General features: G+C 53.0%; 1 protein-coding gene across 1 annotated transcript in view; it reads left to right on the top strand.

Annotated features, from left to right (window-relative positions):
* The first annotated feature begins 1,326 nt into the window (after positions 1-1,326).
* KCNK5 (potassium two pore domain channel subfamily K member 5) overlaps positions 1,327-16,031 on the top strand; it is a 36,360-nt gene continuing 21,655 nt past the window's right edge. Inside the window, exon 1 of the mRNA XM_029944347.1 lies at positions 1,327-1,876. Within this exon, the coding sequence (XP_029800207.1) occupies positions 1,691-1,876 (186 nt within the window). The 5' untranslated portion in view covers positions 1,327-1,690. The remainder of the gene's footprint in view (positions 1,877-16,031) is intronic.

The following is a 16,031-nucleotide window of genomic DNA, read 5'->3' as shown; positions in this document are numbered from 1 at the left end:
TAAATTCCTAGTAGTGCTATTACTGGGTCAGGAGGTAATTCCGTTTTTAATTTTTTGAGGAATCTCCACACTGCCCTAACTCTTGACACCTGAGCAAAGCCCCCCACATTCCCCACGGGGGGGAAAAGGCCTTGGCCAGGGGACAGTGCACCAATTTGGCCCATTGCTGCACTGGCCCCCTCAGAGGCCCCAAGAGAGTCAGGGCCAGCCCTTGGTACCAAATGCTGAAGTGTGCCACTCCAGCTTCTGGCTGTTGCTGGTTAGAGATTTGGAACAAACTAACCTAACACAGCTTCAGCTCCCTCCCTGGCAAGGTTTGCATACTTACAGGCTCTACTTGTGATGCGTGGGACAGATGGAGTACTGCCTCAGTAAATGGGAGCAAGGCGAGTGGGCTACCTCCCAGTTGTGTGTGTGACAAATTCATTCACTCCTTCATTGCACAAATGTTTACTGAGTGTCTTCAATGTAACAGTCTGGGGATACGTCATTGAAAAATCCAGATTCCCCACGGGCCAGCTGTCATTTTACTGTTCTCTAATGTATTGGTTATCTAGTAGATTAGAAGGAATTTAGGAAGAAAGTATCTGCCAAGGAGGGGGATGAGCCCGTGTGTGTGGGTGTGGATGAGGGTTGCAGAGTAGGCTTGGGGGTACAGAGAGGTTAAGTATTTCCTGGAGAGGTATGGTGCGTGTGGCTGGGAGGTGTCTCCAACAGCACAGCCTCCACACTGCTCCTTCTAGATGTGGGCGTCCATCTCACCAGGGCAGGTGAAAATGGGGTAAGAGGGAAGAGTCTCGCCTTTGTGTCTGGATTAGCTCCTGGTATCTTGATTCCCTACCACCTCTCCAGTCCCCTTCTAATCTTACACTTTCCCCTGGTTTACAGGAGGGTGTAAGAGAAAGAAACTGAGAATCAAGCTTTCTTGGCAGAACAGTCAGTGGACGAAAATTAAGTTACAGTGAAAACAGTAGTAGTAATAACTTCCTTGGCGCCAGTCATTAGGTACACACTCATCCTAGCTAACACCACCAGCACTAACAACACACGGGAGCCCAAGAGACCCCAACCCCTCCGGCACCGCCGGGCGCGCAGCTTCCCCTGGCGGCAGCCCCGGGAAGCGGACGGAGAACCAAGTCCCTTGCACACCTCGCGGAGACTTCTCCGGCCCGCCAGCCGCGGGTCTGCGCGGGGCGGGGCCTGCTCGGGGGGCGGTGCGGACAAGGGGCGGGGCCTCCACGGGTCCCGCCCCCGAGGGATCAGGCGCTGGAGGGCGCGCGCGCTGGGCGCTGGTTAAAGAGGCGCGCGGAGGCGGGCGCGGCGCACACTGCTGCGGCCGGAGGAGGGCTGCCCACGTGTCTCTCTAGACTCTGGCTTTGAGTTCCCCCAGCTCGCTTTACCCCCGCGAGCCAGGGCGCCCCCTTGCCCCGCTTTGGTATCCTCCCACCAACACCCCCCCACCGCGAGAGTAAATCGTCCTACACTTGGCCGCACTTGGTGGGCCAACTTGGCGGGGCAACTTTGTCCGGAGAGCGGCGCCGGGCGTGGTGGGGGGGGCGAGGGGAAACCGGGGCATTGCGCATGCGGAGCTCCAAATTCAAACAGCTGTTTCCAGAAGCTGTAGGGCGCGTGGACTCGGAGCCGCAGGGGCTAGGGGAGCCTTTCTCCAGGAGGCGGCCGCTTGGGAGCCATGGTGGACCGGGGCCCACTGCTCACCTCGGCCATCATCTTCTACCTGGCCATCGGGGCGGCGATCTTCGAGGTGCTCGAGGAGCCACACTGGAAGGAGGCCAAGAAAAACTACTATACACAGAAACTGCATCTGCTCAAGGAGTTCCCGTGCCTGGGTCAGGAGGGCCTGGACAAGATCCTGCAGGTGAGCCGCCGTTTGTGCCCCTATGGACACTGGAAGCCGGCCGGAGCTTTAGGAGTGCCGAAGGGAACCCCTTCATAGCTTTGGATAACGCTCAGTCCCTGTGGGTAGCCCTGGGGGTGGCAGGAAAGGATGTCTCGCATGGGTATGGCTGCTGGGATCTGTCGTTCACCCGTAGACACGGGAGTCACCCACGCGCGGAGACTCTTTGGGAACCCCGTTGTCCAGAGAGAAGTTGGGGTTGACCTCCGGGTGAAACGGGCCCCGCGACGGCTCCCTGTGAGTGTGCGGGTACCTCCCTCGTTGGAGGAGGGCTGTAGGGCGGATAAAGGCGTTTATCTTCACTTTGAGAAGCTCCCGGAGTTCGGAGTGGAGCCGGGTGCCACCCCTACGCATCTCCACCTCCCGGCTCCGGGCCAGTGGCGCGCCCGCCCTGCGTTTCTTAGGGAACGTGAGCCCGAGTAGTGGCGAGAGGGTCCCACAGCCCCAAGCTATGCGAAGACTCTTCCGCACCCGCAGGGCTCGGGAAGTGGGTTGGGGGCTCCGTACCGCCGGAGCCCCCGGCATGGGGGTGCTGATGGCCGCAAGGCTGGGGAAGCGCTCAGGCTTCCGGCAGGGCTTATCTCACGGAGACACCTCCCCTCCTCCCCCAGGGCTTAGAGTTAAAGTTTCTCAAAGTAGCAGGTTGAACAAAAGAACCAAACCCCGGGAATCCTTTTTAGGGGGAAAGAGAAGTTAAGCAGAATGGGAGGTATTGGGGGGTAGTTTCTTCTCCGTGTTGCCATTGGGAACCTCTTCTGGTTCATGCTCTATGGATGTCTTTGACCTCACTAGAATAAACTGGGGTTGACCATGGTGGCTGGGACCATTGGGTCTGTTTGGGGCCCAGGGCCCTCCGCGCCAGTTTCTCTTTCAGAGGCTCTAAGCTTAAGTATCCACTCTCTCTGGCCTGCACCAATGGCTTCCAGTGGAAGGACCAGGTCTTGTCCTCTGCCTGGTAAAGGCTCTAGATTGTCGAGTGGAGTCCGGGTAGATTGTCCAAGGTGTTATTTTTCTCTTGGGGTGAAAGATGCCAGAAAGGAGGTTTAATGAGGAACAACATTTAATCTATGGCAGCCTTCCAACATTTTATGACCATCTAGTTGTCTTTCATTTTTCTGGTCTCAGTTTCCCCATATGTGAAATGAGAATGAACCCGTCTTCATCAGTCTTCCCTGCCCTGGGCTGTTGGGAGGTTGAAAGCTTTGGAAAACATGAGGATGTCTTGCCTATGCTGCCCCCTTATTGTCCTTAAATCGATGGACGTTCACATGCCCCAGTGTATAGGTACCTCCCAGCAGCTGGGCAGGTGAAGACTTGTCCTCTCAGGGGCCAGTGAGAGGGGGAGTTTAGGCCAGCACATTGGGTGTTGGTTGCATTTTAGTGGGGAGAGTTGCATTTAGTGGGTGACCGTGGGAGGTGAGTTCGGTGGGGAGGATGAGCTTCAGCCGGTAGTTGGGGGGCAATAGCAAGAACTTCTGTGGATGAGGGTCTGCCCCGGGTGTGCGAGTTGGGGAGGGGTCACTTTATAATTTCCCTTGAGGAAACAATTCCCCCTGGAGAGCAGTTGTTGTTTAGTTTGCTCCAGGGCTTTGTTTGGAGGGGGAAGAGGGCAGGCAGGGATGATAAAGAATCAAACTGCCCTCGAAGTGTTTCCCTCTTCGCCACAGCAGGGGAAGGAAGGAAAGAATTCAAGGCTGAATGTGGGAAAATAAACTTCAAAACCCACGGAGAAGGGAAAGGGAGGGGGTGGTCAGGGTAAGGCAGCCGGGTGCAGCTGGTGGTGGTGGCTTTGGAAGTTAGCTTTCTTAAGGGGTTCAAGTCAACAAAAAGCCTCTTCTTTGGAGGTCCTCTTCAACCCACCAATGATTGCTCCCCACCCCCCCAAAACAGACAGGTAACTTTTAGATATTTGGGCGTCAGGCCAGTCTGATTTGGAGAGGATTCTGGGCAGCCCTGTTCCTCATCCCTAGCTAAAAAACTCTGCAAGCTTCTCCAAGTTCCCCTCCCATCATAGGAAAAACCCAAGAAGTGAACACTGACCAGCGGAAGCATTTTGCTAGCTCACTTTTTAGTCTGCAGAAATCTATCTGCCTGGCTCTGCTTTCTGTTATGTGACTTGAGGCATTGCCTTCAGCCTCAGGAAATTGGTTTAAGGAAGAAAGGGGACTGGTTGTGGAAAACTCAAATCTCTTTCCCATCTGGCCTGGGGCATTTCCACCTGAGGTTCTGTGTTTTGTCAGGTTCTGAATCACCTTTGTAATCCTAGAGAAGCTAGGAATTCCTGGGGTAGGGGCAGGCTCTTGGGAGGGGTTGTTAGATGGCGGGCACAGTCGGGCAGGGTTTTTTTTTAACACTGGAAACTGTGTGTTCTTTCAAATGCGTGTGAAGGGAGTTAACACAACACACCCGCTCACCTTTCATTAGCTCTTTGGAAATGGGCACCCCCCTCCCCCCACCTGAGTCTGGTGCTTCCTCCCTGTTCAGGCTGTGGTTGAACCGAGGTGGAGACCCAACTTCCAAATGCTTACCCTTCCCCCCTTTCACCACAGCCTTAGACCCTGGGGTTGTCTGTCCTGCCTTCAGAACCACTTAAACTCTTGCCTCCCCAGCCTCTTCCTGAATTGCAGGGGTTCCCACCAGGGCAACACCTGTGTGTTGGGCACCATGGGTGGTATGTGCATTTTATGAGAGTGGGCACAGGCCTGTTTAGACATAGTCAGGGTCTGGTGAGGATCAGGTCAAGTAGAAGCATTAGGTAGGATGTCTACAGATGTAACTTAGAGCGGGCACATCTCCCCTTCTTGTTCGTGTTTATTGAGCACACGTTGACCTAGTGCTTTGCCTGCATTAGTTCAGGTACTTTTTACAGCAACCTTGTGAATTCAGATAAGGAAACTGAAGGTCATGGAAGTTGAAGGGGCCTTGGTGACACAGCAGGAGGGCACAGCCTGGGGTCCTCTAGAGCCTGCTCCTTGGGCCTATGAAGCTGTTGAATGGTTAGTCTGTAAGTGAGCTTAGTGTATTGGTTCACTGGACTCTTTCCAGCTGGGGGGTTTTATTTTTTATTCCCCCTAGCACAGGCATTGGCACGCCGGCCTCCTGTGTTGGGCCTGGCCAAGCCGGCACCTCCTCTAACTGTGGTAAGCATCGGTCCACCCCTCCGTTGGCAGCACAAAAGAGCAAAGGGTTGGATGCAGTGAAGGGGGGCAGTCTCAACCTTCACCTCCTGAGTGCAATGATCATAAACAGGAAGGATTTGAGAACTCACTGCACCAGAGCTTTGAATAGGCACTTTCTACACGTTCTTACTTTAATTTAATCTTGGTGACCATCTCCTTTTATAGATGAGCAGATGATTTAACTTGCCCAGGATTATGTAGTGCAGAATCAGGTTTCACACTGAAGCGTGTTGATTTCAGAGTACCTGAGAATTTGTCAACGAGCATTTATTAAGTGTCCACTGTGTGCCAGGCACTAGGCAAGGCCCTGGGAGTACAAAGATGGATTGAGACACTGCCAGGCTCAGACTGTGAGCTGGGAAAAGGAAGAACAAACCCACCTGGATGTGATGGTTCAGGAGGGCCCCCAGGACCAGCCTGAGGGGTCAGGGAGGGCTCTCAGGAGGTGATGACTTCAGGTGGGGTCCTTGATACAGGAGGTCATAAGAGGGAGATGGAGGGAGAGAGTGAGGTGTTCCTGCGGTGGCCCTTTAGACTCCCATGTCTCCCAGGGATGCGGTAGGGGTCACCCCGTGCCCCGCCTTTCCCTGGAGCACCCTATCCATAACTCTGGTTTTTCCTGACCAGTTCCCAGAAGCCTCTTGGATCCTGCTGGCCTCCTTGCTGGCTCCAAACTGCGTTATCCTATTTGGAGGTTTTCTGTGTGTGCTGTACCCCACTCTTTTTATTTTCTGGACCCTTCCTGTTCTATACATGTTCCAGTCTACAGTAGTCAAGCTGATTCCAATTTTGAGGTTCTGACATCGTGTTTCTAACACTGATCCTCCTAAAATTTGAAAATATAGCCAGGATTATGTGCTGAAGTTACCTCTGACCAAATGATATAATAATCTGACCAAATGATGCCCTTTGAATGGGGCACGTTCATTGAATTTTTTTGAGAATTGAGGGTTAACATGAAAAACTCTTTTGTTTCAAGCCTTGTTGGAAATAGTAAAGCACACTGGTCCATTTAACTGCCTTTGTAAGAAAAGGGAACACAATAGATCTTTTGATTATCCAAGATCACGGAGGCCTCCACGTCAGTCGTTCAAACTTGGATCCTCACTCTCTAGAACTGTACAAGTGGAAAGTAGGGAAGTCAGGGTTTTGAGAGGAAATGGAAGAAAGAGGTCCCCTCCTAATGGGGCGTTTGTTTGTGTTCTGCTCAAAGTTGAGGGTAGCCAAAATAATAATTGTTAAATCAGTAAATCAGCCTCAGTTAACGGCTCTAGGTAGAGTTCCAACAGTTAAAGTGATTTTTTATTGAATCGTTTTGAGAGTTTTACTAGAGCCCTTAGGATGATTGCAGATGGCATGGTATTAGAGACTTACTGAGGGTGGGAATTAACAAGTGTTGAAAGGTTCTAGTGGGGGTGGGGAGAGCCCTATAGCAGGGGGCGCAAAGGAGGTGATGACTGTTGCTTCTAAATATTTTCCTGGGGTTTTGCCCTATTTATAGTCTTACATTTAAAAGAAACAGTCCTCCAGTTTTGGATGTTGTGCTTGGCTGGCTCTGACCTCAGGCCAAGGGCTTTCATCTTGAACTTGGCTGTTTGCTGTCAGATTGGGCTCAGCCTCTGAACTCTCTGTGTGGTGGGGGCGCAGGGAAGTATAAGGCTTTGGGGAGCAGAACCTGCAAGATAGTCTTTGTACAAATTAGGGTGCAAGAACCACTTGGCCAGAACTGGGTGTTATGGAGAGGCCATGTGCGCTGGGTACTGTATATAAGAAAGCACATGAAATAGGCTTGCCTTCTTCCCGTGTTCCCTTTGGGGGAATGGAGAGGGTCTCAGGGAGTCTCCTTGGAGGTTTCACTGAGGCTTGCTAAGGACTCTTAGAAGAGGGCAGAGGAGGCCTGACCTAGCCATCCTGCCCAAGGATGGATTTGACCTGGATAGAGGACACGCTTCCCCTCCAAGTGCCACTTGCCCCACCACCTAACTGCAGGCTCCTTGCTGCTGTTGAGTCGCCATGCAGGCAGTACGTGTGATGGTTATGGGCTGCCCTCTGACGGCATGCCGCAGATACCACCCTCACCGCTTGCCTAGACGAGTGCTTGGCACATGGAGCTCATGAAGTGTTAGCCGCCGCTGCTGCTGCACTGTTCCTACATGACTCTGCTATGTGAGGGGACTGCCCACACACAAGTGTGGTTCACACAGTAGCAGGAAGACCTTCCCAAAGCAGAGGAAAGGTCAACTGACTTCATAATTGTAGTAGAAAACAGATAACAAAGTTTACCGTCTTAGATGTTTTGAAGAGTCCAGGCATTCTTGTTAAGCATATTCATAGGGCTGGGAAACTGCTCTAAAGAACTTTTTCTTCTTGCAAAGCGGATTCTATCGCCATTAAACAACCGCCCCCCGCCCCCCATTCTCTGGTAATGAGCAATCTATGTTCTGTTCCTGTGAATTTGACTACTTCAAATACCTTCCAAGTGGAATCATATAGCATTTGTCTTTTTGAGTAAAAATGGTGCCACCACTATGGAAAACAGCGTACAAGTTCCTCAGGAAATTAAAGATGGAACCGTATGATTCAGCAATCCCTTTTCTGGGTATATATTAACCACATTTTTAAAGAGCTAGACAAAGAAGGGGGGATGGTGGGTCCTCCTTGCCCACAGCCTTCAGGGAGGAGTAAAAGTGTGTGATGGTCCTTGGCCACAGCCACAGGGCCCAGAGGTGACGGTCAGATGACAGAGCCCTCTGGGCTTAGCCAAGAAATTTGAACTGACCAAATTTTTGCAATTTTTAAGTCAGGGAATGAACAGCACTTCAGAAAGTTCCCTCTTCCTTCATAGGCGTGGCAACTCAAAAGAAGTGGAATCTTGACTTTAAATTAACAGCATTTCTGTGGGCTGATCCCTTCACCCTATGGGTGTACTGATAAGGATGCTTCCTCCCTTCAACTTTCTGATGTGATGCAGTGTGGGGTTTTCCACCAAAGCCCGCAGAGCCCACACCCCAAACCCACAGCCCAGCCCTCCACCCTCCCTCACACTCCAGCTTTCAGTTAGGGAGGGCATGTTTTCCTCTTACCATGAGCCCCTTGGGAACTTCAAGTATGGGTTCCTGTCCCAGCCAAAGACCCCTTCCCCCCAATTTGGTGATCTTTCCAGATTACACCTTAGTTGTCCCTTTATGTAAAAAAGCTGGGGTGGGGTATTCCAGCTCTGTACAGCTGCCTGGGGCCTCTGGACTTTTGGTGAGGAGTCTGATCCCTGAATTTCAGAGATCTAGGCAAAGAGAGCATGGGCTTACAGAGGGGCCTCCCTCCTGGCCAGCATTTTTGTGTGTGCTGAAGCCTCAGAAAGGAGACGGGGCTGTAGCCTTGGGGGATCTTCCTCGCTGGGCAGAGAAATGGCCACAGTGGCGAAATGAGGGGAAATGCGGTCTTGGTGCTGAGTGATGGGTTGCAGATGGCAGAGGCTGGAGAGATGGGACAGGGGTCACAGGGCCTCAGTTCCTGTTTCCTGAGGCTTGTAGAACCCTTCAGTATGCAGGGGATCTGGCTCTGAATAAAATATAACCCTGCCCTCAGAGAGCCCCCAGTCTAGAGAAAGAAAGGTTAAGGATCTATCATATCACCTGGCTGACATTGGTAAGGGCACCTGGAGGTTCTGAGTGTGAACCATTGAGAGATTAATTTCTACTCTTGAATTTCAAGAAGCAGGAGTTTGAGGCAGGCTGGAAGGATGCGTGGTGTGGGTGGCACCCTGCTGAATTCCTACTGGGTGCCAGGCATTGGGCTTGGACTTTAACTGTCTCATTAAACCAGTCCATTGGGTTCAGTGTTACCGCTGTGCCCATTGTCCAGGCAAATGGAGGCCAGGAGATTTGCTTGGGTCTACATGGCTAACCAGAGGCTTGGACTCACCCCAGCTTGCTGACTTCAGAGCCAGGAATGGAAAAGGATCCACGAGGTGCCCTTATGAGCACTGCACCCTGGTAGGAGCAACAGAAGAGACCACTGAGCTTCGATAAGGCGCCTAACATTGTCCTAGTCGATTGTCCAGCATTCTCCATTTCTTTCAAGTTCACCCACAGCCCTCCCCTCCAAAGAGTTCATGGTCCACACCTGAAAGTATGGAAGGTTGACATCGTCTTCCCTTCCAGAGCACGGGCCCTGCAGGGCTTTCTCTGCTCAGTCCTGACTTGTCCCAGGCCCTGGTCAAACCTTTCCCATTCTGGAGGATTTCAGGGGGAGATGGTGTCTTCTCTGGGTGGTGGTCACTCAGGATCTGGGGGCAGAGTTGTTCCCTTGGGGGCAGACACAACCCACTTGCCTTCTCACTGTGCCCTTGGCAGACAGGTCCCTGTGATTGGCTTTGAAATGTGCATTCTATTTTTCCTCTCTTCCATCTAAATATTTGGGTTTCCTGCTGAAATATTTAAGCAGGATTGCATATTGTGGCTGTTGTCACCTCCTGTGGCCTAGTGTAATCTGGCTGCAGCTGCTTAGCTGAGCCCCTCCTAGGAGGGGCAGGCTTGCTCCCCAGCCCCAGGAGAAAAGCCCTGCAGGGTTCTTGATGGCCCAGCCGGTACCGGGTTGAGCCCCTCCCTTTGTGTGGACCCATGCTTGGGGCTGGGGCTGACTCAGATCTGAACCACTGTGTAGGAAATAGAGGATTCTGACCTGGGTTCCAGTTCTCCGTGTGGTACTGGTGTGTGCTGTGCGACCCTGGCCGGATTTCACTTCTCTAGGACTTCACTTCCTTCAAATAAATCCATTCATTCAACTCAGGAAGGCTTGAAGTACCTGTTAAATTAGGCCCAGCTAGGCAGTAGGAGCCCTATGCAGGCAGGGACACGTGTCCCCACCCTTGGCCCCAATCTGCGGACCTGTGCAGTAAGCATGTGGCATGTAGTCGACTACTGATGCCCACAGTGTCTGCTGGGCCCCAGGTGCCCAGTGGTGGGCCCAGCTCTGAGGGGGATGCGGAGAGCCCTGTGGACCTTCAGTTCTATGAGCAGTTGGGAGAGGCCAGGCCTCTTCCAGATGAAGGCACTTTTCTTTTCTTTTTTTTTTTTTTTTTTGATGTTTATTTATTTTTGAGAGAGACACAGAGTGCACGCGGGGGAGGGGCAGAAAGAGAGGGAGACACAGAATCCAAAGCAGGCTCCAGGCTCTGAGCTGTCAGCACAGATCCTGATGCGGGGCTCAAACTCACAAATGGTGAGATCAAGACCTGTGCTGACCGACTAAGCCACCCAGGTGCCCCAGAAGGCACCTTTCTAGGTGACTTGAGCCAGGCCCAGATTCCGGCCGCTGGTCTCATAGGTTCCACACGGGGGAGAAGAGGAGGGGAGAGTGCCTTTATCAAAATATGCTCCCACTTTCCCCTTCAAACCTCATGAGGTGGGGCCACATTGCCTAGTGGTTAAAGACAGCCTTTTAAGTCACAGCAGGCTTTGCAAGCTGAGGGACCCTGAGTGCACTGCTCCATGTGAAAGGGAGAGTGATGTGACCTATCCGGGTGGGGCAAGGATAATGGGAGAACACAGAAAACAGCGTGTGATGTTCACTGCCTGCAGCTGCCAGCTCCAAGGTCACCTTTACATTCAGGTTGTTGCTGGGTCTTCCTATGAATACACTTCTCCCCTGTCTGGGTCATTCTCTCCAGGAAACCCCTTCCCAGCTTCCCCTCCCTTGTCCCTTGTTTTATACACTGTCTCTAAACTCCTCTTGATCAGCAAAGCCAATCAGTGGGATTAGTAAAGTTAATCAGCACGAGCATTTAACAGGTCTGTCCCTCCCTGGCCAGGCTGACTGCTAGGTGGGGAGCCGGGGATTCTGCCTCTGAGACAGCAAATATCCAGTCCTTCATTCAGCAGTTACTTCCTAAGCACATAGTATGTGCCCAAACCTGTTAGAGACCTGCTGCGGAGGGAACCAGCCCCGTCCCTGCCTTTTGGGGAATGTCTTCAGACCATGTACGGTGGGGGAGGAGGGAAGCAACACTCCCTGCCCCTTCCTTGTGGAAACTGTTTGATCTTCAGAGCCTTCTGAGGGAGCAGGAGGAAGGCCCAGCTGTTTGCAGGGGAGAAGGGCATGCCTGGAGCTGGTAACTCTGGCCTGACTGGAGCCTGCGTTGGGCTTTTGCTACCCGTGGCCCACCCTGCAGGGTACCCCCTCCACAGCTGGCCAAGGACCTTGGCCCCAGGGGATGGAGCAGGAGTGTCCGGCAGTGTAGTGTTGCCTACAGCATCTGGGTGATAGGCTTTGCACCTTTCCCAGATTCCACCCTTGGCCTTCCCATGGGTCTCTGCAGACCCATTCCTCCGAGGTGCCTCCCTGTGACTGCTCCGTGCCTGACTGACCTATGGCAGTGAAATGCCACCCATCTGCCAGATAGGAAAACCAGGCCTGGCGGGGAGCAGGGGATAGACTGTCTGTAGAGCTAAGCTCAGGTTAAACTAACTCGGCTTGCGTAGGTCCAGAGCCTTTTCCCACTGAGCCATTTGTCACTCTCCCTCCAGTCCTTTTTTAGATGGCCTTTAAATCAGAACCTCGACAGTGTTTCAGGGAGCAGAGCACTTAATGTTACTTAAGCTAAACTGGCCTGCCTGATCTCCTAACCTGCCTGGCACACCCCTTTCTGTGATCTTGAGGGCCAGCTTCCCTACCCACGGGTGGAGTTTTTCTGGAACAAGAGGCAAAAGTTGAGATTGTGGTAACTGTGGGCTCAGAAAGGAGCAGAAGTGATCTCCTGCTTCTCCAGGGAGCCTCCCCATCACAGGACTCTGTGCCCCAAGTGTTTGCACCCAAGGAACTATGGCTGGGTGGTTTCTCCACCCCCCTTGGAGGCTGGCAGGGGTGGCCAATGGAGAAGGGTCAGGCTCCAGGCACCTGTCTTGGTGGTAACTCATACATTGTGAGGCTGGAGGGGGCTAGGTGGTTACCTAACTGTCCTCCCTATCCAGCCCCTGAGCCAAGGCCCAGACCTTGGAAGGTTATGTAACTTTCCCAAGGTTACTGTGCTCACCAGGGGCAGGGAAGTACAATAAAGGAGTGATTAGAGCTAAGTGGGGCAATTAGGGAAGGCTTCTTGGAAGCAGTGGCCCCAAGAGGTAGGTTGGAAGGTGACTGCCACACCTCCTAACAGCTCTTCTGGCCACTCTTAAAGCTGTCAGGGGTCCTCGGAGACTCAGATTGTGACCCTCCCCCAAACTCAGAAAACCCTCAGTGGCTTCTCCCTCAGACTAAGCCAACTTTCTTGCAGTGGCCCCTGGGATTTGGACTCTGCTACCCACGTGGTCTTACCTCTTTCAGGACCCTGACCCTTGATCGCAGTTGGCCTCTCTAGGTGGCAGGCCGTCTCACGAGGGTGGCGAGGCGGTCTAAAATGCTGTACGCGCATAGCAGGTTTTCAGTTTATATGGGGACCTAGAGATCTGTGTCCACCAGTAACATGAACTGCTGTGGGGAAGGGCGGTGGAGGGGGCAGAACCACAGTCACACTACAGTAGTAACGGTAGCTGGCACTTGGTGAGGGAAAGGGTGCCATGACCAGGCAAGGGCCATTGTCACGTTGCACCGACTCCGGTGTTAAGATAGGTGCTGTGGGGAACTACATTTTGCAGATAACGCATCTGAGGCAGAGAGATTAAATAACCTAACCAAGGTCACACAGCTAGTTAGTGGCCTGAACCTTCGGAGTCTAGAGCCAGGGCTCTGCAGGGTGGCCTCTCGTGGTGTCCTAAATTAGCGCCAGTCCTACTGATCTTTTGAGGCCACCAGCCACTCCCTGGGCTGGATTTTCTGCTCCGGGCCCATTGGTTCCTAGCACCCAAAAGCACTCCATGCACGCTTGCTGGCCTTTGCTGAGCACTGCATTTTGCAGCCTTATGGGTTCTGACACCAGTTTCCTGACCACATTGACCATATATAGGTTTACTTGCCATTTGCAGTATGAGACCATTTAAAGCAGGAAAGCTTGGGTTATGTAAGTGGGTGCCACAGTTCAGAGTCGGGGCTCTCCACTCCTTTCCTGCCCTCAGCCCCCTTTCTCCATCATCCTTAAAGACCCAACAGGCCCCTACCCTTCACTACAGAATTTGCGGGTCAGGGGACACAGAGATGAGGCTTTGAGAAAAAAATCAAGGGGCTGGAGGGGGAGGTGCAGCTGTCTGTCAGCTGTGAGATTTCCATCGAGTCCCCTATTACTGCCACCTCCTCAGCAGCTAAACCTGTATTTGTGACGTGTGCCCCCATTTGGCTTCCCCAGGGAAAGTCCCCCAGCAGGTCTCTGGGCTGCACCTTAGAATAGAATAGCTTTATTCTTGCCATTCTCCTGCAGTGGAAATGGCACCCTGCTACCACCTGCATGGCTGAGGATAGAGGCTGTGACTGAAGCATGCTGAGGGCACCAAGACCGGCCCCTGGCGTCTAAGTGCCAGTTCCTTGACCCTCCCACGTCCCAGGGGGAGGGTGGCACCTGTTCACAGACCCTCTAGAGGAGAAAGAACAGCAGCCCCAACCAAACCTTCCCCATCTCTGCTGTTCAAATAAAACTCTGGCCTCCCGGGTCGTGGAATGCATCCTGACAGTGTTAGCTTTGGAAGGATGCCCTTCCCTTCTCAGCATCCCGGCCCCCTGGAGCATGGGTGGAAGGGCTGCCTCTCACTGAGGGTAACTAAGTGCTGAGTGGGCTAAGTGGAGCAAGCTGATGCAGGAGTGTCTTGTCAGCACCCCCCTGGGGAGCAGGAAAAGGCAGGGTGTCCTGGTTATCAGCTTTTCAACACCCCATCTCTCCCATCCCCCAGACTCTAGCCACACCCCAGAGATGTATTTGTGAGTGAGTGGCCCAGTGAGCAGGGGCCTAGGGCTTAGTTAGCTGGTGGGCTGTGTGACTGGGCAGGTCGCTGCCCCTCTCTGAACCAAGGACTTGGTCCCTAAGGCCAATTAGACACTTAACTGAGCACCTGCTGTATGCCCAGTACTTACGTGGTTTAAGGACTGTGGAGATTCTGGGAAGAATTAGATGTTATCTCTGCGTTAGAGGTTGGCGTGGGGCCATGCAATGCAGATGGAGGGTTACTGAGTAGGCGTGTGGCATGTTGTGGGGGCCTTGGGTGCCCCAGGAGAGGAAGGTTGCTGTGTACCGGGTCCCCTGAGCCTGGGGGTTGCCTTCCTTTGAGCCTCCACCTTCTCTGGGCACCTCCTCCCGGCCCTGGGGGTCTGCACTCCTCCACTGCTCCACAAGTCCCTTAACCTGTGCCCGGGTGGGTCACAAGCCTAGCACTGTGTAAGAGGTAATTATTAATAACACCCTGAACCATGAGGCTGTATTTCTCTTTTCTTCAGTTTCTCTTCCACCAGCCCCCAAATCTCAGAGGCAGGACTCTCGCAGCCCTCCTTTGCCTTTTAGGTGGATTCACTTCCAATTTGGAAAACTGTCCCCAGCCCTCCCGGGGGGTCTTGCCCAGCCAGATTCTCCGTCCACCCAGCAAGTGCTCGGAGACTGCCCATACCTTTCCGAACGTCACGTGCGCACTACCCTCTTGGGATAGGTCGTTAGGCTGGCGAAGTGTCAACATGTCCCTGGGTTGGGTGTGCACTGGGTCTAGACCCAGGGCAGGCACCACGGTGCTGGGGCAGGGCAACTTTGGAGACATGGGGAGGGCACTTTTGGGTCCTGCTCCAGAAGTTTCTCATCTGCATCAAGCCTGCTGAGGACCCAGGTTTACTGATCTCAGCTTTGGCACAGCCTCTCTTTTTGGAACGTTCCAGGGCTGAGAGCTGCATGTGGTCAAACCCCCTGGCCCCTCTGCCTGCTCTGTGTTGGGGTCACTGTTACAGGTCTTAAAAACCTCCCCTTCCTGAAGCTGATCTTGTGTCTGTGGACACACTCCTCCGCGCCTCTCCCCTGCTGCTCTGCACAGGCAGGCTGGTCCTTCCTTCTTGACCATCCTGGGCTGTGGGGCCAGTGGATGGGAGACCCTCAGACACACTACCACGGGGACACCCCCTGCGTGAGCTGCCCAGGCCCTGGGGGTGGGGGTGGTCTCCCAGCGCTTCAGTTGGTGTTTCTCAAAGTGGAACTGAGCTAGAAGCCAGACTTCAAGTTAGACAAAAACAAGACTGGGGGTGAGGGCAGCTGTGACTCTGAAGTTAGTGTGGGGGTTCTGTTAGCGTTGAGTCATAGAAACTTGATGTAAAAACAGAAAGCGTTAGTGCTGAGTTGGAGGCAGGATTATTGATGGCTTTTTCTTTCTCTGCCTCCCCAGTTTTCTGAAATGCTGTTGTAATGCCTTTAAAGCAAAGAAATTGAATTTTCTTAAAGGGTGAGATATATGTTTATATCATTAGCCACTTCTGCGCTAGCTTTTTTCATGTTTAATGTATGAGGTGCAGCAAGCAAAACCATGGTTTTAACAGAACGTACTCTAAAACCTGGTATCAGTCCTGTGATTTCCAAACAGTGTTGCTATTGTTTTTAAATTTCGCTGCCTAAGTGGTGACTTCCTGGGCAGCAGTGCTGTGGAACACTTTGAGGGGAAGGGTCGCAATGTCTGGGAAAACCCGGGGAGATTGGGGGGGCGGGGCAGCTTTGGTCTGCAGACCAAGGTGTTTGAGACGGGTCACACAAGGCAGCAATCACCAAGAAGAGGGTAGAGTACCCTGAGAGACCCCCCTAGGCAGAGCCAGGGACACCACACCAGCTGTACCCAGTGCTGGGCACAGTGTCCTCTACGAGGGGTGGGGTCTTCCGGAGGCCCACAGACAAGTGTTATGTTGCATCCAGCTTTGCCAGGTCCCACAGGGGCACTGGGAGACCTTGCTCTGCTGTTTGGATGAATGCAAAGCAGAAGCAAGATTTGGGTCAGCCCAGGATCATGCATGTCATTGAGAGTAAGGAGTGCGCTGCAGTTTACCGCTGGAGGCTTGCT

This window comes from Suricata suricatta, chromosome 7, assembly GCF_006229205.1.
Source record: "Suricata suricatta isolate VVHF042 chromosome 7, meerkat_22Aug2017_6uvM2_HiC, whole genome shotgun sequence".
NCBI classification, from domain to species: Eukaryota; Metazoa; Chordata; class Mammalia; order Carnivora; family Herpestidae; genus Suricata; species Suricata suricatta.
Note: the sequence above shows the minus strand (reverse complement) of the source record. Positions and strands in the feature narration are given on the sequence as shown.